This window comes from Leopardus geoffroyi, chromosome A2, assembly GCF_018350155.1.
Source record: "Leopardus geoffroyi isolate Oge1 chromosome A2, O.geoffroyi_Oge1_pat1.0, whole genome shotgun sequence".
In the NCBI taxonomy this organism is placed as follows: domain Eukaryota; kingdom Metazoa; phylum Chordata; class Mammalia; order Carnivora; family Felidae; genus Leopardus; species Leopardus geoffroyi.
This window is the reverse complement of record NC_059331.1, coordinates 8,935,900-8,959,094: the sequence shown is the minus strand read 5'-3', so window position 1 is coordinate 8,959,094 and position 23,195 is coordinate 8,935,900. Positions and strand designations below refer to the sequence as shown.

The window sequence follows — 23,195 nt, the reverse complement described above, 5'->3', positions numbered from 1 at the left end:
AGATCACGACCTGCGCTAAAGTCAGACGCTTAACCCACTGAGCCACCCAGGGGCATCGCCCCCTTTAAGGCTTCTGACAGAAGTTTCATTATGTAGGCACAAGTGATGAACTCAAAGCCTTTGGTGATGAACTCAATCTCCAGCCCCTCTTCCCTCTCCAGAGCCTGGGAAGTGGAGCTGAACATTCTAAGCCTCCAATCAAGGCCCCGTGTTTCTGGTGTCCAATCCCCATCCTGAAGCCATCGGAGGCATTTCTGGGCGGGCTCCTAGAACAGAAGACTGCTCCATCACCCTTATCACTCAGGAAATTCCAAAGGCTCGGGAGATCTTGGCCAGGAACCACGGACAAAGACCAAATATCTTCCCTGTATCTGTGAGGAAGAAGGGGACAGCCCAGGGGGGTCCCGTGCTCACGAAAGACTGAGACTAAATCCTACGACTGCAGGATGCTTTCCCCTCCGCCCACACTTACCTCGGCAGCAGCCGGGCTCCTGTTTACTAATACGCGGAAAAGAGCTGCACATTCCAGCCCTCATTTGAGAAGCTTCTGGAGAACCCCACAGATGACAGGGGTGACAAAAGAAAGGACGCCCGAGAAGTTTTAGTTTCTGCCACAGGTACAACAAATCACAATAGAGACTAAGCCTGTGAGAAGTAAGGGAGAGGATCCACCTTCAGAAATACCAAAACAAAAGCTGTGCTGTCTAGTTAACATGTTTACAACCTACTGGAAATATATATGACCCCCCCCCCCCCATAATGGAGTCCCGAATCCTTGGACATTTCACCTCCTGGTTTTTCTTCCCCGCTCTATTTTGCAGGCTTATTTTGGTGGGCTCTGAAATGAGCATGAGCCAAAGAACAAAGGGGGGACTGAAAGTCTCTGCATCACCTCAGGAAATGTACATTTGTTCCAATTAGACTACTTTAAAAAAATTTTTTTTTTGTTTTTTAATGTTTATTCATTTTTGAGAGAGAGTGGGGGTAGGGGCAGAGAGAGAGGGAGACACAGGATCTGAAGCAGGCTCCAGGTGGTCAGCATTTAGCCCGACACGGGGCTTGAACCCACAGACCGTGAGATCATGACCTGAGCTGGGGTCAGCTGCCCAACCGCCTGAGCCATCCAGGCGCCCCAGACTACTTTTTTTTTTTTTAATGTTTATTTATTTTGAGAGAGAGAGAGCGTGCGCACGAAAGAGAAAGTGGGGGAGGGCGAGAGAGAGAGAGAGAGAGAGAGAGAGAGAGAGAGAGAATCCCTAGCAGGCTCCACGCTGTCAGCGCAGAGCCCGACGTGGGGGCCGATCCCACGAACCAGGAGATCATGACCCGAACTGAAATCAAGAGTCGGACGCTCAACCGACTGAGGCACCCGGCTGTTGTCCCCCAATCAGACTACTTTCTGCCTCGCGTGGGCACAGGCGACGTCCGGGTAAGGCTCTGGCTTCAGCCAGTGAAGAATCAGGGGAGGGACACGCACCCTGGAGATAAACTGTCTGCTGTAACTGCCCCGAGCATGCCTGTCCATCAAGACACCCGCTCCTGCAAGAAGGTCGAAGAAAACCTCGATCCGCTGTGCTCCGACTCTCCACGTCCCTCCTCTGATCGGGTCGGTGGCCTTATTTCTCACAAACCCTTAGCCAGATAAACGTAAAACATCACACTAAAGGCCTCCTCTTATTTATTTCTTTTGAAAGGCCTATTTGCCTCAGTTCCTTCTCAGCATATGAGGTCTGCCTTCAAACAAATAAAACAAAAAATCCCATAGCATACTAAGACACTTCATCTTGAAAGAAACCAGAGGGAAAAACACACCTCAGATATAGAGAAACAAAGAATTAATTTATACTCATCCCCCTCCCCCCCAAAAAAAAAAACCATGCAAGCAAGAAGAGAGTGGAATGAAATATTTTAAAGGGTTGACAGAGAAAAACGATGTGCCCAGAATTCTGTGTCGAACAAAATTATTCTTCAAGGGTGAGGGAGAAATAAAGACTTTCTGAGACAAACAAAAATGGAGGGAATTTTCCACCAGTATACCTGCTTTGCAAAAAAAAAAAATGTGAAAGAAACTTCTTCAAAAAGCAGGAAAATGATGAAGAAAGGGAGGGCATTTCAGAAGGAGTAAATTTTAAAAATTCTTCACCTGAAAAAAAAAAAAAGAACTTCATCTGATAGATAACTATGGTATATATTAATCCAATGATATCAATAGTCACTTTATTTTTTTAAGTGTGTGTGGGGGGGACAAGTGTGCATGGGGGAGGGACAGAGAGAGAGAGCGAGGGAGAAAGAGAGAATCCCGAGCAGGCTCCAAACCATCAGCATGGAGCCCGACGAGGGGCTCAAACTCACAAACCATGAGATCATGAACTGAGCCAAAATGAAGAGTCAGACGCTTAACCGACTGAGGCACCCAGGCACCCCTATCAATAATCACTTTAGGGGCGCCTGGGTGGCACAGTCGGTTAAGCGTCCAACTTCAGCCAGGTCACGATCTCGCGGTCCATCAGTTCGAGCCCCGCGTCGGGCTCTGGGCTGATGGCTCGGAGCCTGGAGCCTGTTTCCGATTCTGTGTCTCCCTCTCTCTCTGCCCCTCCCCCGTTCATGCTCTGTCTCTCTCTGTCCCAAAAATAAATAAACGAAAAAAAAAAATTATAAAAAAAAAAATAATCACTGTAATTTTTTTTTCTTAAAGAGTTTAAAAAAAAATTTTTTTTTAATGTTTATTTTTGAGAGAGAGAGACACACACACACTGAGTGTGAGCAGGGGAGGGACCGAGAGAGCGGGAGACACAGAATCTGAAGGAGGCTCCAGGCTGTCAGCATGGAGCCTGAGGCGGGGCTCAAACCCACAAACCGTGAGATCATGACCTGAGCGAAGGTGGACGCTTAACCAACTGAGCCACCCAGGAGCCCCATAAAACACAGCCTTTTCAACAAAAAGTGCCAGGAAAAGTAGAATCCACGTGAAAAAATCTAGACACAGAGCTTGCACCTTTCACAAAAATTAACTCAAAATGGATTCATAGATCTTATAGAAAACCAAGACTAAAAAATTCCCAGGAGATAGCACAGGAGAAAATTTAGGAGACCTAGGGTTTGGTAATTATTATTTTTAGATCCAACACCAAATCAGGATCCATGAAAGTAAAAGATACCAAGTTTGGCTTTATTAAAATGAAAACCCACTCTGTGAAAGACAGTTAAAGAGATGGCAAACAGAAACCACAGACTGAGAGAAAATCTTTACAAACACTTCTCTGCTAAAGGGCTGGTATCCGAAATGTCCAAAGAACTCTTAAAAGTCAGTAAGACAAGCAACTCAATTAAAAATGGGCAAAAGATCCAAACACACACTTCACCAAAGAAAATACATAAATGCTAATTAAGTATATAAAAAGATGCTCAACACCACGTCAGAAGAAATTGAGAAGGGGCGCCGGGGGGGCTCATTCTGCTGAATGTCTGACTTCAGGTCGTGATCTCATGGTTCGTGAGTTTGAGCCCTGCATCGGGCTCTGTGCTGACAGTTCAGAGCCTGGAACCTGCTTCAGATTCTGGGTCTCTCCCTCTCTGCCCCTCCCCTGATTGTGGTCTCTCTTTGTCAAAAACAAACAAAAATTAAAAAAAAAAAATGCAAATAAAAGAATGAGATATAGGGGAGCCTTGGTGGCTCAACAGGTTAAGCATTTGATTTCAGCTCAGGTCATGATCTCATGGTTCGTGGGTTCAAGTCCTGCATCAGGCTCTCTGCTGTCAGCACAGAGCCCACTTCCGACCCTCTGTCCCCCCTGCCCCCGCTCTGTCCCTCCCCTGCTCATGCTTCCTCACTCAAAAATAAATAAACATTAGGGGTGCCTGGGTGGCTCAGTCAGTTAAGCATCCGACTTCAGCTCAGGTCATGATCTCGTGGTTTGTGGGTTCAAGCCCTGCATCAGGCTCTGTGCTGACAGCTCAGAGCCTGGAACCTGCTTCAGTTTCTGTGTCTCCCTCTCTCTCTGCCTCTCCCCCACTTGCGTGCTCTCTCTCAAGAATAAGTAAACATTCGGGGCGCCTGGGTGGCGCAGTCGGTTAAGCGTCCGACTTCAGCCAGGTCACGATCTCGCGGTCCGTGAGTTCGAGCCCCGCGTCGGGCTCTGGGCTGACGGCTCAGAGCCTGGAGCCTGTTTCCGATTCTGTGTCTCCCTCTCTCTCTGCCCCTCCCCCGTTCATGCTCTGTCTCTCTCTGTCCCAAAAATAAATAAACGTTGAAAAAAAAAATTAAAAAAAAAAAGAATAAGTAAACATTAAAAACAGAAAAAATAATAAACATCAAAAAAAATGAGATACCGCCAGATACTTACTACAATAACTAAAATTCAAGACCTTGAAAAAAAAAAAACAAACAAACAATAGTAAAGATGTGAGAGAAAATCATTTAGTCATTCATTCCACCCTCATTCATTGCTGATGGGAGTGGCAAATGTATCCCTATTCTGGAAGACAGGCAGTTTCTTAAAAAAATAAACCTATTTTTTTTTTTTTTTTACCATACTATCCAGCAATCACCATCCTTCCCATTACCCCAAATGAGTTGAAAACTCATTCATAAAAAAACGTGCACATGAGGGGCGTCTGGGTGGCTCAGTAGGTTAAATATCCAACTCTTGATTTTGGCTCAGGTCATGATCTCACGGTTCATGGGATCGAGTCCTGCACTGGGCTCTGCGCTGACAGGGCAGAGCCTGCTTGGGATTCTCTCCCCCACTCTCTCTACCCTTCCCCTGCTCTTACATGCTCTCTCTCTCTCTCTCTCTCTCAAAAATAAGCAAATATTAAAAAAAAAAAACTTTAGAGGTGCCTCGGTGGCTCAGTGGGTAGAGCGTCTGACTTCAGCCCAGGTCACGATCCCATGCTTCGTGGGTTCGAGCCCCACATCGGGCTCTGTGCTGACAGGCTCAGAGCCTGGAGCCTGCTTTGGATTCTTTGTCTCCTCCTCTCTCTGCCACTCCCCCACTCTATCTCCCGAAAATAAACACTGAAAAAAAAACTTAAACAGAAAAACCCAGCACCTGAATATCTGTAAGAGCTTTATTCACAGTTGCCAAGACTTACAGGTAACCAAGATATCCTCCAACAGATGAATGGAAAATTAATCAATGGAACATCCATATGATGAAATATTCAGGGATAACCAGAAATGAGATATCCAGCCAAAAGACGTGGAATAACCTCAAAGTCACATTGCTAGGGGAAAGCAGAGAATACGGTAAGGCTACAGACTGTATGATTCCAAGCACAGTTCTGGACAGCAAAATTCTGGAAGGAACAAAAGCGGGAGGTGGTGAACGAGCTACGGTTGCCAGGGATTTGGGGGTGGGAAGAAGGAATGAATAAACAGATGGACGACAAAGGACGTTTAGGGCACTGAAAATACACTACATGATACAAAAACGATCGGCACACATCATCGCACATTGCCAAAGCCCTAAGACTGTGTAACGCAAAGAGTCTACTTATTGCAATGTTTGTTTATTTTTGAAAGAAAGAGCGAGCAGGGGAAGGGCAGAGAGAGGGGGAGACAGAACCCCAAGCAGGCTCCGTGCCGTCAGCACAGAGCCCGATGGGGGGCTTGAACCCACGAACCATGAAATCATGACCTCAGCCGAAACCAAGAGTCGGATGCTTAACCAACTGAGCCACCCAGGCGCCCCAAAGTGTCCAGCTATTGTAAAGCAAGGACTTCGATGCATTAATACTGGCTCATCGAATGTAACAAATGTACCACACTGATGTAAAATATAAAAAAAACAGGGCAAGCTGTATGAAGGCAGGGGGGTTATGTGGGAACTCTGTACATCCTGGTGAAGTTTTCTGTAAACCTAAAATTGCTGTTAAAAAAAAAAAAAAAGTCTATCAGGGGGGAAAAAAAAGAGGAAGACAGATGCGCTACTATTCACCCCCGATGACTGAAAGAAGCCACTGTTCATTCAACTCCTTTGAATTTATTCCAATAACCTACGATAGCACTCTATGAAGCCTAAACCCCGAGACGCGCGCGACCAGAAATTTCCACTCAGTGTCTTCGTGAGAGCTCGCCACTGTATGCTCTGAGCAGTGAAACGAGTGCCTTCGTTACCAGCAGGAGCGTCTGGAACTCTGATGTGGATAAGGAGCCGATGTGGACAGGCGAGGACCTACACAGACGCCTTAGTAGACGCGGAGACATATTACTTTGACTTATATGTTGTGGGTATCTGTGAGGCGAGAGAGTCCCAGAATTCTTTGACCACAGAGGGGCATCTCTTGGACAATCACCCAAGAGTCTGTAAACACAGGGGACGCCACTGCTGCTCAGTGCCAAGACGGATGGCATACAGTTTGGGGCCTAAGGCCATCTCGCGCATTAAAAACCTAGGGACAACATGAGGCCGTCGCAGGGAACTCCAGGAGGCACGAGAGGAAGACACTGAAGCCTCTGCTGTGAAACCGCTGGAGGGCACTAACAGGTGTGTCTGCTGCACAGCAATTTGACCGGCGTCCAGAATCTTCCTGTTTTGTTGTAAGGGGTGCCTATTCAGGATGGGCCATTTTACAAGTAACAGCAAAAACGGGCTCAAGTAAAATTTTAAACAAGGAATATGTTGCCTCCACAACACCAAAAGAATCTGAACAACAGTTACCTCTTTACCAAGAATTCTTTTTAAGAACTTAGACAAGGTGCGAAAGCCTCACACCGTATATACGGTGACGGCACGTCCCCTTTTCATGAGCTCTTCTTGTCAAAATTTTTGAAGTCCCACATGACTTCAGAGGAGGATGTCGTTGGTATCACACTACTTGACGGCCAACCGCACCTGGCAGACTGTTGAAACAGGCCCCGAACAAAACAGACGTGGCCAAACCTGTGACTGCACGACACTGATCTGTCGCTGAAGGGAGTCAGTCATTTCCATAACGGTGGGGACTGGGAACACAGCCTTGAGTTTGCACTAATTCATTCTGAGGGGGCATTCATTGCTTGCAGATTTAAGAATAGGTCAAATAAGGCTGTTAAAAGGAGAACCAGGGGAATAATTACTTTTTCTTTAAATTAAGTGGTTTCTAACCAATGGTTTCCAATCCCTCAAGGCCCTTTTTAGTTTACAGTGGGTCAGATTAAGTAATTTAACGGGGTGGGGAGGGGTGCAGTAAGATCTGTGGGGTCCCATAAGTGCCAAACACAAAATTTAAATTTATTTTTGGAGACACTGGGTTCAGACCTGCTCCGCTCAGCGCAAGATATTTAAGAACAACGGGCGCTAAAACCATGGGAAATCAGGTAAGACCATGGTTCTCATGGTTAAGAGGAGACTTGCTTAGCTGTCCTGTCATAGTCAGCAACTCCCTTAAGATGATCAGGGGTACCCTGCTTAAGTTTAGTGGGGTCCCCGGGTGTAACTGCAAGGTGAGCCCTAGTACCGATTATGTGCCTGAAGGTTCCTAAGTTAGCGCGTTAGGGCAGCCGGCAAGATGCATCTGGAACCTGTGCTGTGGAGGCCGGAAGCAGCAAGGAGGGTACTTTTATCTTTTCCTGTTGTGTAAATTCTTTTCGCAGATGTTGAATTTCCAACTGGTAAAACTGCAGAGCTGGGTTTTGAGACAGGGCAACTGAAGGGACCCCATGGGAAAAAAGGCTGTTTTCTTTTTCTTCTCTCTGCTCCTTTTCCTGCTTCTATTCTTGCTAGGGCCCGCATCCCTGCCTTACACGTACCTTAACGTATGCTCTTTTTGTTGTTCTTTTTAATAATTTTTGTAATGTTTACTTATTTGAGAGAGAGAGGAAAGGGGGGGGAGAGAGAGAGAGAGGGAGGGACAGAAAGAGAGGGGAGGCACAGAATCTGAAGGAGGCTCCAGGCTCCGAGCTGTCAGCACAGAGCCTGATGCGGGGCTCGAACCCATGCACCGCAAGATCATGACCTGAGCCGAAGCTGGACGCCTAACCCATTGAGCCACCCAGGTGCCCAAAACGTGTGCTCTCTTTGTAAAGGTCAAGGAATTAATGATATCTTTGGCGTTTTCCAGCAAAATACGTAACATCTAAGGAGTCAGCAGGGGGCGTCATCATATACGTTTTCCAGGAACACTGACTCCAGATGATGCTGAGACCCCTGGCTCCAGGGTGTAAGTGACTTACGGAGGACACAGGAGCACTCGCCCTCGTTGGACGAGTTCCCCGACACCCGAGAGGACACGTACACCAGACCACCGTCCTCAACAGAAACCCCAGGCCCTAAACAAAGATGAGACTCCTTCTCCTTCTCCTTTCTGAGCCTCCTAAGTGCTCCATATGAATCTGCTCTCTCTACCTTCAATAAACTCTCTCTCACTTCCTGCTGGCTGGCATTTGATTTCTATCCTGCGCACAGCCAGGGAGCCTCTCAGCTGGTCCAGCGGAAACCCCTCTGGGTTCTCAGTCCCCGGCTGCCTGCATCAGCTTCAACGCTTTTTTCTTTTGCTTCCCTCCTGTCTTGTTTTTTCCCATCACTGGCTATACTTCGAGGGAGGGGGCGGCCTCTCTGTCCTGGTATTTACACACCGTTTCCTCCAGAGAGCCTGAGAACAGTGGCATCAGGGTTAGGAGCCTCTCCCGTGACCACTGGCTGCCCTACAGGGTTTAAGGACCCTGGACTTAAATCAAGTGGAACTAATCCCTTTGCTGTGCCACAGGGGCACCTGAGCGTCATGCCCTTTACTGGAGGCTCAGGATCTGGGCTGCAGTAGAGGGAGGGGCAGAAGCAGCAGAGGTCCTTAAAGGTCCTGGTGAGTCCTCTGGGGTTAAGGAGTGTGGACTCAGGCCCCCATCTACTGGCTGCCTTTCACCCTTTCTTCTCTTTCTCTAATTAACTGTTATTTCAGGACTGACCACCCAATGGGCCCTCCTTTTGCACAGGGTATAGTCCCTCTGCCCCCCACCCAGGCATGTGAGGCCAACCCAGCCTCTGTCACAGCTTCCCCCCAACACAGATCCAAACCAGCAAATACGTGGAACAGGACCACTTCAAGGAGGGCCTCAATCCTACACCCCTGCTCCCAAACACCTAGGGATCCTGTGAACGGCCACCTCTGGTGGGCTGAACACAGAGCTGAGGCTGGGGAAGGTCACCAACACACCACAGGGCAGCACGGGTCACAGCGCGAGCTTCCTGGCACCCAGCGCCCACAGCACACGCCGCCTTCGGGCAGCAGAGCTGGTGAACAAGTCAGAGCAAGAGAAGCAGGCCCGCAGCATGGGGGTCACGTCTGGACATGGCTCACGGTGACAAAACTTACGGTCGCCTGCAGAGATGTGGTTCCCGTGTACACGCATACATGCATCAAGATGGGAGGAAAAGGCTTACAAATCACATAATCAAGGCTCTGGGGACGGCAGGGCTGGCCCCTCAAGCAGCTCTGAAACGGCTTCAGAAACCAATGAAAAGAATCTGGTTTGATGTTCCCTGGAGCTGGGAGGTGGGGCCGCGGCAAGAATTCTCGCACAGGGGTGGGGGCCTCCGTGATTGGAATCTCTTGCCATCTCTAGAGACACCCCCCAGACTTTCTCATCAGCTTGACCAAGTTGGGGGCATAAGAGAAAGAGGGAAGGAGGAGGCTTAAACCGTGAGCAGCCAAACACCCAAAGATGTCCAATCTTACTGCTCATTACAAGGAGGAAAACGTGGGGAAGAAAAACGTGAATGTGCGAGTGCTTGTTTTCATATAAAGAAACACAGACAGGATGCTCCAGAAATGATCACCGCTTATTTCTGGGGGTGGCTGAAGCCAGAGCTCTGGAGTGGACCAGATTTTTATGAACCCATGCATCCATTAGCTAAAGGTTTTTTTTTTTGTTTTTTTTTTAATGTTTGTTTATTTTTGAGAGAGAGTGCGGTGAGGGGCAGAGATAGAGAGAGACAGGGAGACAGAGAATCTGAAGCAGGCTCTACACGGCCAGCAGAGAGCCTGATGTGGGGCTCGAACTCACGAACCGTGAGATCATGACCTGAGCTGAAGTCAGTCAGTCAACCAACTGAGCCACCCAGGCGCCCCCCATGCATACATTATCTGAAGTAAATAGTCACTGGGACGCCTGGGTGGCTCAGCTGGGTAAGTGTCTGACTCTTGGTTTTGGCTCAGGTCATGATCTCAAGGTTCGTGAGTTCAGGCCCCACTTCGGGCTCTGCACACTGTCAGTGCAGAGCCTGGTTGGGATTTTCTCTCTCTCCCTAGCTCCCCACCCCTCCCCCACTAATGCAGTCTCTGTCTCTCTCAAAAATGAAAACTAAAAACTAAAATGAAATAAAATAGTCATATATATAAACCACATTTTTTTACTGTTATTTTATTTTTATTTTTTAAGATTTTAAGTAATTTCTACACCCAACATGGGGCTCTAACTCATAACCCCGAGATCAAGAATCACGTGATGCATCAACAGAGCCAGTCAGGTGCCCCATATTTTTCTAACAGCCTTTATTTTGAATGAACTTGTTTTGCTCTTTAAAATTAAAAAAAAAAAAAAACTTTGGTGGGGGGAGATGGGGGGGATGCTTGGGTGGCTCAGTCAGTTAAGTGTCTGACTCTTAAATTCAGCTCAGGTCACGATCTCACGGTTTGTCAGTTCGAGTCCTGAATTGGGCTCAGAGGCTGCTTGCGATTCTCTCTCACTTTCTAATTCTCTCTCCCCCCTCCCCCGCCCCTCCCATTTGTGTGTTTGCTCTCTCAAAATAAATAAACTTAAGGGGCGCCTGGGTGGCACAGTCGGTTAAGCGTCCGACTTCAGCCAGGTCACGATCTCGCGGTCCGTGAGTTCGAGCCCCGCGTCGGGCTCTGGGCTGATGGCTCAGAGCCTGGAGCCTGTTTCCGATTCTGTGTCTCCCTCTCTCTCTGCCCCTCCCCCGTTCATGCTCTGTCTCTCTCTGTCCCAAAAATAAATAAACGTTGAAAAAAAAAATTTTTTTTAATAAAAATAAAAAAATAAATAAACTTAAAAAGTATTTTTAAGATTAAGTAGCGTATTATAATATACTAGGGATTTAGTCCTCACCCATTAAATGTATTAGGATTATCAAAGATTGATGCAACTTTTGAGTAGTTTCCCTCATATCAATTAAAATAGGAATTCATGGGGCGCCTGGGTGGCGCAGTCGGTTAAGCGTCGGACTTCAGCCAGGTCACGATCTCGCGGTCCGTGAGTTCGAGCCCCGCGTCAGGCTCTGGGCTGATGGCCTGGAGCCTGTTTCCGATTCTGTGTCTCCCTCTCTCTCTGCCCCTCCCCCGTTCATGCTCTGTCTGTCTCTGTCCCAAAAAAATAAATAAACGTTGAAAAAAAAAATTAAAAAAAAAATAAAATAAAATAGGAATTCATTTCCCTTAAACTTTAACAATATTACAGATTTCAAATTTCCAAAGCTCTCTGGGGGCATACAAATAAAAAGCTGACCTAAAACATAAAATCTACCTGAGAACCTCAAATACACCCATCTCACATCTTGAGACTCTTTTGCCTAAAAAGGAACAGACACTCTGCTTGGTTTCATAATTCCTTGCCTTACTCCCATTGTATCTTTATTTATTTATTTTTTAAATGTTTATTTATTTTTTTGCGAGAGACAGTGTGAATGGGGGAGGGGCAGAGAGAGAGAGAGAGAGAGGGAGACACGGAATCCGAAACAGGCTCCAGGCTCTGAGCTGTCAGCACAGAGCCCGGCGTGGGGCTCGAACTCACGAGCTGTGAGATCATGACCTGAGCCGAAGTTGAACGCTCAACCGACTGAGCCACGCAGGCGCCCCCTCCCGTTGTATCTTTAAATCAACCTACATTTTCAAAGTCCAAGAACTAAAAATTCATTGCTCTCGCAAACAAAACAGGATCACTAATGGCTAAAGGAAACTACATGGAGTTAAAAGCTGCAATATGCAATATATAAACTTATATGAGAAAAGAAACGCAGGGGCGCCTGGGTGGCTCAGTCGGTTAAGCATCCGACTTCGGCTCAGGTCATGATCTTGCGGTTCGGGAGTTCGAGCCCCGCGTCAGGCTCTATGCTGACGGTGCAGAGCCTGGAACCTGCTTTGGATTCTATGTCTCCCTCTCTCTATGCCCCCACTCCCCTGCTCATGTTCTGTCTCTCTCAAAAATAAACATTTAAAAAAAGATCTAAATATATATATATATAAAAACTCCATATATTCATATATCTCACGGTTAGTGGGTTCAAGCCCCATGTCGGGCTCTGTGCTGACAGCTCAGAGCCTGGAGCCTGCTTCGGATTCTGTGTCTGTCTCTCTGCCCCTCCCCTGCTTTTGCTCTGTCTCTCTCTCAAAAATAAATAAACACTAAAAAAAATGCAAATATTTGAATCAGGTGAGATAAGCAGCCTGCTTCCCCACGGTTCAGAAGGAAAACTCCCATTCCCAGTCTGTGGTCCAGACCGCACCTGTTGGGATACAGCCCCCGGGCCCAGTTCCTGGTGATGGAGGTGTGGGGGTGGGGGCAACACCTGAGCAGCCACAGGAATGAAGTGACGGGAATGAAGGGTGGGAGCTACACATACACCTCTCTCAGGGCATAATGGAAACATTCGTCTCTCAGGGTTCAATTCTTGCAAGTCAGGAAACCACTGGCCAGATGTGACTTAAGGATCTGACTCAAAAGAACTTCCAAATTCACAAACTCTTTGTCCAGAAGGCAGATCTCCTGACCTTCCCGGACTTTGTCAATGTACACAAATTACTCCGAGTGCGCCTACACTGCAGACGCAAAGCTCAAGCCTGTGTCTAGAAACAGGCCCAAGGAGGGGGGCGCCTGGGTGGCTCAGTAGGTTAAGCGTCCAACTCTTGGCTTTGGCTCACGCCATGATCTCACGGTTCGTGGGTTCGAGCCCCATGTCAGGCTCTGTGCTGACAGTGTGGAGCCTGCTTGGGATTCCTTCTCTCTCCCTCTCTCTGGCCCTCCCCCACTTGCACGGTCTGTGGGAGGGAGGGAGGGAGGGAGGGAGGGAGGGAGGGAAGGAAGGAAGGAAGGAAGGAAGGAAGGAAGGAAGGAAGGAAAAGAAGTCCAAGGAAACCACGATTACAACCTCAGAAGGAGACACACTGCCCTGTTCCCTAACCCCATCCCCATGTACACAAGCATCCCCAGCTTTTCTTGGTTCTGCAGATTCTCTCAGCTCCTTCTGGGGTGTCTGAACAGGTAGGGCACCTGCTGGGGGAGGCTCTCCAGGAAGAACCAACTGGGCCTTCAAGTATTTCCCTTTCTAGGCTCAAGGTGGGGGGCCTTGCCATAATTTTTTTTTAATGTTTGTTTTTGAGAGAGACAGACAGACAGGCAGAGTGAGCAGAGGAAGGGCAGAGAGAGAGGGAGACACAGAATCCAAAGCAGGCTCCAGGCTCCGAGCTGTCAGCACAGAGCCCGACGGGGGGCTTAAACTCACAAACTGTGAGATCATGACCTGAGCCAGAGTCTGACACTTAAACCGACTGAGCCACCCAGGTGCCCCAAGGGGGGAGCCTTAGCTTAGAAACACTGACCTCAGGCTTCTGCTTCCTACCAACTTGCTCTGAACCACGAGTAACATTTTTTTTTTTAATTTTTTTTTCCACGTTTTTTTATTTATTTTTGGGACAGAGAGAGACAGAGCATGAACGGGGGAGGGGCAGAGAGAGAGGGAGACACAGAATCGGAAACAGGCTCCAGGCTCTGAGCCATCAGCCCAGAGCCCGACGCGGGGCTCGAACTCACGGACCGCGAGATCGTGACCTGGCTGAAGTCCGACGCTTAACCGACTGCGCCACCCAGGCGCCCCATGAACCACGAGTAACATTTTAAAAGTGATAAGCCTACTGTGAAAAAAAAATCGCTCATATCCAGCGTTTATGTATGTGTAAGGGAGGGAAGCAAATTGTAAGGCATTTTTTTAGTTCAACAACACACACACACACACACACACACACACACACAAATATCTACTCCTTTCAAAAACCATAAATATGTCAGTTAATTATTATTTCCATGGCAAGAAACTGCTTGGAAACAATAATTATTGAACACCTTTCGAGGTGGTACAAGTCTAAGTCCTGATATTGCATTTGAAATCACCCAAAAGGACAACTCTCTGAGTGTTACTACACCTGCTCATGGGAAGAAAAAAAGGAAACAAAAATTTTAATAGGTGAAACAAGGAAATGTTCCCCCCACCCCTGAACTTCACCCCTTTCTTGCCTCTTTGCAGAATTTTATACTTTCAAGATCTATGGATTAAATACATCTTATTAGAAAACGCAGGCTTAAAGAAGTTGAAGACAGTCACAAACTCAGGTGAGGCAATCCTGACAGGACACAGCACCCAGGGAAGTTTCCAAAGAGGAACCGCCACCCAAAGGACTTCCCATACGATGTCTGTGCTCAGGAAAGATACTGGGAGGAGAGGCAAAGGAATTTCATGCTATGTATTCCAGGTGGTTACTCTCGGCTTTCCTCTTACGTAAAATATTCACAGGCCAAAAAAAAAAAAGTCTTTAAAAAGAGCCATTCGCGGCTCTATAGATAAACGATAAAATACTGCGTAATTTGCAATGCATCACGGAGAACAAACAGTTAATAATGATGCTGTGAACTGGAGAGGGAAGATGGCGTTTCGGAATGCAGGGAAGGATCTGGAAATTGAGGCATTTATTTCCAGTCTTACAAAGAGCTAGCCTGGGGGCACAGGGTCGTGGCTTTGAGACCCCACTCCCCGGACATCTGGAAAAGTGAGGGGAAAACGGGTACCCCCCCTCCCTCCCGGGAGAGAGGGACTGGGGACCCCACAGACCACAGCTCCTCCCGCGCAAGGACCCCGGAGACCGAGGCGTGACCGTCCCCCGATGACCCTCCGGTGGTCATCGCCCAGTCTACGGGAGGCGCGGCCGCGCACAGCGACGGGACGGGACGCCCGGGTCCCGGCTGCCGCCCGGCCCCGCGCTGCGTGCCGCGCCGGCAGCGGACTCGGGTCCCCACACTCCGGGGGTCACGGCCGCGAGCTCAGGTCCCGCGCCCCCGGTTCCCGACTCCCGGCCCCGCACACTCACCATCGCTCGGTTTCCGGGGTGCTGGGTCGCCCACCATCCGGCTGCCGCGGCCAGCGCAGGTCGCGGCGACCCAGGACGCGGCGGAACCTCCCGAAGCCCGTAAGGACGGCGCCAGCGGGTGCGAGGCTCGGACGCACAGCAGCCACCGCACACAGCCCTCGCCGTCCACGGCGTCCACGGCGTCCACGGCGCGTCGCCCGCACGTACGGCTCCGGCGGCTCCCCTGATTGGACGGCTCGCACGGCCCCGCCCCCTCCCGCCTGAGCGACAGCGGGCCGGAGGTCACGTCTTTGAGCCGACCTTGCTTGGGCAGGGGGCTGCCGCCTGTTGTCTCCAAGGCCATCGCTGGGAAGCGCGAGGCCGCCAGGCCACTCACGGAACCGTGACCCTTCCTCACAAGCGCACGCGCAAGTGACCTCACCATTCGTAAGCATGAGTCCGGTTCCATGTTGGTCTTTGATCATTTTCCAGCAGGGAGTCGTCTGCCCACCGCGCCCCCAACCCCCACTCCTTTGGTCTTCAAAGACTCTCAAAGCCTTGAGGCCACTGAGCTTGGTGGGAGGTTTGAGCCCCACAGTCCCAGACCAGGCCCGAAGCCTCAGGTGCTCGCATGTGAGAAAACCTAACAGTGTAATTCCGTTGATACTTCTCTGTTCAAAGACGGAAGAAGGAAAACCGAAAGAACACTGCTTGATGGCAAAGAATAGACAGTAAAGGTCTAAAGGATGAACAAAGCGTCGGGACGGGGTCACCTAGGGGGCAGGACGGTGGTGAGCCCGGGAGGGAACCAACATGAGACTCTCACTGCGGCCCACAGTTAGGAATCTTCGTGATGCTTCCAAGGATGTGTGTATTACTAGCAAATCCTACCACAAAACATTTTGTACACTCTTTTCTCAGTATGTTGGATGATCAAAGACTTTAAGAAGTTATTAAGGTCGAAAAAGAACAATTTGTAAGTTTGTTTCTTCTGTAATGGGGCAGTGTGAGTTTTCATTCTCAGGTGTGGCAGAAAAAAATTGGTAACAAGCCAACTGTCTATTTAGAAAGAATGAGTTACATAAACTCATCATACGTACTTTAAAAATCAAAGGGGGAGGCACCTGGCTGGCGCCAGCTCTTGATTTGGGCTCAGGTCATGATCTCACCACTTCTGGGTTCGAGCCCCACACTGCCAGTGAGGAGCCTGCTTGGGATTCTCTCTCTCTCTCTACCCCTCCCCTGCTTGCGCACGTGTGAGCTGCTCGCTCTCTCTCTCTCTCTCTCTCATAAATAAGTAGATAAACTTTATTTATTTATTTATTTTTTAAATTTTTTTTCAACGTTTATTTATTTTTGGGACAGAGAGAGACAGAGCATGAACGGGGGAGGGGCAGAGAGAGAGGGAGACACAGAATCGGAAACAGGCTCCAGGCTCCGAGCCATCAGCCCAGAGCCCGACGTGGGGCTCGAACTCACGGACCGCGAGATCGTGACCTGGCTGAAGTCGGACGCTTAACCGACTGCGCCACCCAGGCGCCCCAAAACTTAAAAAAAAACCTGCTTTGAGGGGCGCCTGGGTGGCTCAGTTGATTGAGCGTCTGACTTCGGCTCAGGTCATGATCTCACCGTTTGTGAGTTCGAGCGCTCTGTCGGGCTCTGTGCTGACAGCTCAGAGCCTGGAGCCTGCTTCCAATTCTGTGACTCCCTCTCTCGATGCCCCTCCCCTGCTCATGCTCTGTCTCTGCCTCTGTCTCAAATAAATAAACATTAAATTTTTTTTTAATAAAAAAACACCTGCTTAAAACAAAACAAAGGTATGATATGAAAAGATCAACGAGTATGCATTACTAGAACAAACATACTAACTATATTGTAATATATATATATATATATATATATATATATATATGCCAGGTCACCTCTTCTATAACCTGTAGAGACAGGAGGATCCCCACCACCCTCCCATCCCCCTCACCAAGGTTTGGTTGAGTAGCAGAGACTAAAACGCACCTACCAGAAACGTGTGAAAAGGTTTATTAACTTTCATAATGGAAGTTTCCAGGAAGGGCAAGGCAGGCCTTCTCAAGCAGGCAAGAAATGCTTTGAGAAAGCAAGGGAAGGAGACCGGCCTGGGTTTTATTCAGGTTGGTTGGAGGGTGGCTAGGGTGAGAGTTTGTGCTCATGGGCAGGGACTTATGTGATTGACTCTCTTGCCAGGGCCAAAGCTGAGCACCCAGGCTTTCTTATCACCTTATACAGATGTGGAGCCCAAAGAGTAGAGGGAGGGATATAAAATGTTAAGAGTCATCTGTCAGATAATGGGAAATATCTCTGCCCCAGGTGACTGGCACTTGTAAATTCCTAGGGATAAGAGCACTAACAGCCAGTCTTGGCCTAATATGTGGCCTTTAATTCTGTCCCTGACACAGGGCTCTTGAAACTATGTAAATTTCTTAAAAAAAAATTTTTTTTTTGATGTTTATGTTTTGTGAGAGAGAGAGAGAGAGAGACAGGGTGTGAGTGGGGGAGGGGCAGAGAAGGAGACACAGAATCTGAAGCAGACTCCAGGCTCTGAGCTGTCAGCACAGAGCCTGATGGGGGGCTCGAACTCATGGAACACGAGATCATGACCTGAGCCGAAGTCGGATGCCCAACTGACTGACACACCCGGGTGCCCCGAAACTATGTACATTTCTAAGTGATACCAGCACTGGGAGAAACTTTTGTTCTAATGAGGCGACTCTGGGTGGGCTCCTGGGTGGGGGCTGGTCACCAGGAAGTCCAAGCCACGATTAGGAGCTTGGAATTTTTAGCCCAGCCCCCATCCCCCAGAGAGGGGGGAGAAGCTGGAAATGGAGTTAATAATTGATCATGCCTACATTAGTAAGCCTCCATAAAATCCCAGTAATATGGGGTTTGGAGACTTTGGGGGTGGGGGACCCAACCATGTACTGGGAGGGTGGCATACCCCAAGTCCGTAGGGGCCCTCCAAGTACTCTCCCTACCTATCTCTTCACCTGGCCGTTCGTTTGCATCTCTTATCATATCCTTTAATAAATTGGTTAAGTGTAAGTAAGTTTTCCCTGACTTCTGGAAGGTGCTCTAACAAATTAATTGAACCCAAGCAGGAGATTGTGAGAACCTCTGATTTGTAGCAGGACAGAAGTTGTGAGTAACCTTGTTGGGACTTACTACATGTGACCGGCATCTGAACTGGGATGGGAGAGGTCCTGTGGGACTGAGGGATCTACACTGCCTACAGATGGATAGTGTCAAGACTGAGTTAAATTACAGGACCCCCAGCTGGTATCACAGTTGGGGGGGGGGGGAACCCTCACACACGTTTGGTGACCAGAACTGTTGGAAGTAAAGTGTTCTCAGGAAATATAAAGGAGACACATAGGAGAAAAGAAGTGGGTTTTCTCTACTCCAGAATAATACTGGATTTTCCCAATGTATATCAGCAGTCAAATATTTAAAACTGGAGTCAGAGACTTCTGGTTTCTTCTCTGGCACGTAAGAAGTTCAGAAGGTGACATTTCTATATTTACCAGGTAAAAGCAAGTAAGCTTAAAAAAAAAAAAAATCAATGATCTATCAAAGAATTGAGGTCACAGTACAAACTGCCTTCTCCAAAAATAACAGCCATTTTGATACATTCCTACAATGGTCTGTTCTTAACAAGACCTGTCCTCCAAAGACTGGTTTTTCAAGAATCACCTGGGGGGCAGGGAGGGAAATAACTAACTGCAGTTCTCCCCAGCCTTTCTGCCTGACCTAAGGTGAGGGTGTAGGGATCGGAGATAGACTTGCGAGGTTCACGGGTCATTTTTCACCGCTCACAGCCAACGTGTGGTGTGTTTTCCAAAACTATTTCCCCAACTCTCCAACACCAGCTGGGTGGCCTACAGTTCAATGCAGTTCTAACGCTAACCAGAGTTCCTATCAGACTCTACAGTTTAAGGGCACAGCCCACAAAAGGGCCCGCCGCATCAGCCGCCCCCTGCAAAGGGGAGGCCCCGACCCGGGAGGTTCTCTAGGTGCACTCCCATGTTTGTTAATTCAGCAGAAACACTACCAGAACTCATAGAAGCTCTTTATTTTTTATTCCTGGCTTATTATAAAAGCTACAAGTCAGGAACAGCCCAATGGAAGGGGTGTGCAGGACGAAGTAGGTGGGGGAAGGTAGGGAACTCCCGTGCCTTCTCCGGATACAGCACCCTCCCAGCACATTGGTGTCTTCACCAGCTTAGCATCTCTCTGAATCCTGAGGTTTAAGGGTTTGGGTGAAGTTTCCGTGCGTAGCTAGGCACGAGGGATGAAATCATTGGTGGTTGGTGAATCACTCAAACTGTAGCTCCTCCCCACTCCCTACAGGTTGGGGGCGGGGCTGAACGTTCTAAGATCCGTGCTGAGATCAAGGTCTTAACTAACTGAGCCACCCCAGGTGCCCCAGACATTTTTCTTATTATACCAAAGGTCACAGCCCAGAGACATGTGATCATTAAAATAGTGACATCAAGACTATAGAACACTTCTCTCCACCCAAGACATTCCATCAGAAAACTCCCATTTAACAACCGTGGAATAAACAAAGAACTGTACATTTCAGAACTTAAAGAAGTCTCTATAGTACCCCCAAAGATAACATGGGTGACAAAAGGACACCTGAGAGCATTTTAGCCTTTGGCAGCTGCAACAGAGAGTAAACACAACCTAAACCCTAGTCAGATAAACACAAACCCTCACACCAAAGGCCTATTTACCTCAGTTCCTTTTTCACAGTACATCGTGCCTGGCATTGAACAACAACAGCAACAACATCATTAAAATACACAGTTTGAAGAGATTATACAAGTAAAAGAACTCGACTCAGATGTAGCAGATATGTTACAATTATTAGACCAGAGACATAAAGCAACCATGATTAATATGCTAAGCACTTTTGGGGTCACTGGGTGGTTCAATCGGTTAAGCGTCCGACTCTTGGTTTTGGCTCAGGTCATGATTTCATGGTTCGTGAGTTCGAGGCCTGCATCGGGCCCTGTGCTGACAGGGTAGAGCCTACTTGGGATTCTCTCTCTCCCCCCCGCCCTCTCTCTCTCTCTGCCCCTCCCCTGCTAGCTCTGTCTCTCAAAAAATAAATTAAGGGGCGCCTAGGTGGCTCAGTTGGTTACGCATCTGACTTTGGCTCGAGTCATGATCTCACAGCTCATGAGTTTGAGCCCTGCGTCAGGTTCTGTGCTGACAGTTCAGAGCCTGGAGCCTGCTTCGAATTCTGTGTCTCCCTCTCTCTCTGTCTCTCCCTCACTCATGCTCTCTCTCAAAAATAAACATTAAAAGTTTAAATTAAAAAATTAATTAATTTAAAAAATTAGGGGTGCCTGGGTGGCTCAGTAGGTTAAGTGTCTGACTTCAGCCCAGATCATGAACTCATGGTTCATGAGTTTGAGCCCTGCATCGGGCTCTGTGCTGACAGCTCAGAGCCTGGAGCCTGCTTCAGATCCTGTGATTCCTCTCCCTGCCTCTCCCCAGCTCACGCTCTGTCCCTTAAAAATGAATAAACGTTAAAAATTTTTCTAGGGGCGCCTGGGTGGCGCAGTTGGTTAAGCGTCCGACTTCAGCCAGGTCACGATCTCGCGGTCCGTGAGTTCGAGCCCCGCGTCGGGCTCTGGGCTGATGGCTCAGAGCCTGGAGCCTGTTTCTGATTCTGTGTCTCCCTCTCTCTGCCCCTCCCCCGTTCATGCTCTGTCTCTCTCTGTCCCAAAAATAAATAAACGTTGAAAAAAAAAATTTAAAAAAAAATTTTTTTTTCTAAAAAAAATTAACAAAAAATATGCTAAGTGTTTTAATAAGAAATAGTGGATAACATGCAAGAACAGATAAGTAATCTTTTTTGTTTTTTGTTTTTAAATGTTTATTTATTTTTGAGACAGAGAGCATGAACGGGGGAGGGGCAGAGAGAGAGGGAGACACAGAATTGGAAGCAGGCTCCAGGCTCCGAACCATCAGCCCAGAGCCCGACGCGGGGCTCGAACTCACGGACCACGAGATCGTGACCTGAGTGGAAGTCGGACGCTTAACCGACTGAGCCACCCAGGCGCCCCTTTTGTTTTTATTCTTAAAAAAAATTGTTTTTAAATTTTTTAACGTTTCTTTATTATTGAGAGACAGAGCATGAGCAGGGGAGGGGCAGAGAGAGAGGTAGACACAGAATTCGAAGCAGGCTGCAGGCTCCAAGCTGTCAGCACCGAGCTTGATGGGCGCCTTGACTCACAAACCACGAGATCATGACCTGAGCCAAAGTCGGACACTCAACCAAATGGGTCACCCAGGCGCCCCGTAGATACTCTACTCAGAGATGAAAACTAAGAACCAAAAGAAATATGCATGAAATGAAAAAAAAACCCAAAACAATAGAAGAAAAATGAAGAATTCCTTTGGGGGCCTTTTGAATACAGTGCAAGTATGTGAGGAAGGATTCAGTGGGCTTGAAGAAATGTCAATACAATAAATTTCATATATTAAAAAAAAAAAAGAAAAGAAAAAAAAGGGTGAGCACTGGGTGTTGTATGGAAACCAATTTGACAATAAATTTCATATATAAAAAAAAAAAAAAGAAAAAAAATAAAAAAAAAAAGAAATGTCAATAGAATTTCCAAAACTGAAATGCAAAGAGAATAAACGAAAAAGGCAAAACAAATCTAAGAAATGTGGGACAATTCTACAAGGTGTAACATAAACATAATTGGAATACATGAAGGAGAAGAAAACCAGAAAGGAACAGGGGCCAGAAGTCAAACAATAGTACCCAAACTAATGTTAGACACCAAACTACAGATCCAGGAAGCCCAGGGATCACCAAAGAGGATAAAAACCTAGAAATGCACACCTGGAAATGTCATATTCAAAGTTGAGGGGAAAAGGCAAAGAGAAAATCTTGAAAGAAACTAGGGGGAGAAAACCTTCATTATATAGAAAGAAAGAAAAGAATTAAATCTGACTTCTTTTCAGAAACCATGCAAGTAGGAAAACAGTTTTGTTAAATAGAAAGCGTTGAAAGAAAAAAAAAAAAAAAAACACCCAGCTACAATTCTGTGTCAAACAAAATTATCCTTCAAAAGTGAGGGAAAAGAGTGCCTGGGTGGCTCAGTCGGTTCAGCGTCCGACTCTTGGTGTCAGCCCAGGTCATGATCTCATGATTCGTGGGTTCAAGCCCCACATCAGGCTGTGTACTGACAGCATGCAGCCCGCTTGGGATTCTCTCTCCCCCTCGCTCCCTGCCCCTCCCCAGCTCGTAGTGCACACGTGCGTGCTCTCTCTCCTTCAAAATAAATAAATAAACTTAAAAAACATGACTGAGAAAAAAAGATTTTCTGAGACAAACAAAACTTGAGGGAGTTTGTCATCAGTAAAACCTGCTTCCCAAGGAATGTTAAAAGAAACTCGTCAGGGGGCACCTGGGTGGCTCAGTCGGTTAAGCGTCCAACTTCAGCTCAGGTCCTGGTCTCACGGTCCGTGGGTTTGAGCCCCCTGTCCAGCTCTGCGCTGACAGCTCAGAGCCTGCAGTCTGCTTTGGATTTTGTGTCTCCCTTTCCCTCTGCCCTTCCCCTGCTTGCACTCTTTCTCAAAAATAAATAAGCATTTAAAAAATTAAGAAAAAAGAAACTCATCGGGAAGAAGGTAATAATAAAGAAAGGCAGAATGTTAGAGAAGAAATCAGCGAAGGTAAAATTCAAGGACGTGCTTTTGCTGTTTGTATTTAATCTGACAAATAACACTTTGTTCAAAGCCATAATAGCAGTATTTTCAGTGCATAGACCTTATAAACAAAAATGAATGACAGCAATGTCACAAGGGACAGGGAGGGAAGAATTGGAAATACTCTGTTATGAGGTACTTCCTCATCCAGAGCATGGTAAAGTGTTGCTTCAGAGAGGGCTTGGGCTACCTGTAAATATACATCAACACTCGAGCCTAACAACTAAAAAAGGTATAATGATATGCTGGGAGAGCGGAAGAAATGAAATGTGGTAAAATGTTCAATAAAAGGCAGAGAAGGAAGAAAAAAGTAGAAAACAAAGAAAGAACAAAGGCAGCAAATGGGAAACAATAAAATATATAGGTTTTTTTTAAAATGCTTA

The 23,195-nt window shown here is 47.5% G+C and overlaps 1 protein-coding gene across 4 annotated transcripts in view; it reads right to left on the bottom strand.

Annotated features, from left to right (window-relative positions):
• LOC123605325 (zinc finger protein 791-like) overlaps positions 1-23,195 on the bottom strand; it is a 45,658-nt gene that overhangs the window by 9,705 nt on the left and 12,758 nt on the right. The window contains exon 1 of one of the 4 annotated variants that reach the window (XM_045492051.1): positions 15,070-15,302. The exons of 2 other annotated variants lie outside the window; for them this stretch is intronic. In XM_045492051.1, the coding sequence (XP_045348007.1) occupies positions 15,070-15,072 (3 nt within the window). In that variant the 5' untranslated portion in view covers positions 15,073-15,302. Of the gene's footprint in view, positions 1-15,069; positions 15,303-23,195 lie in introns of those variants that run through there. One more of the 4 variants, XM_045492053.1, reaches the window with a different exon arrangement.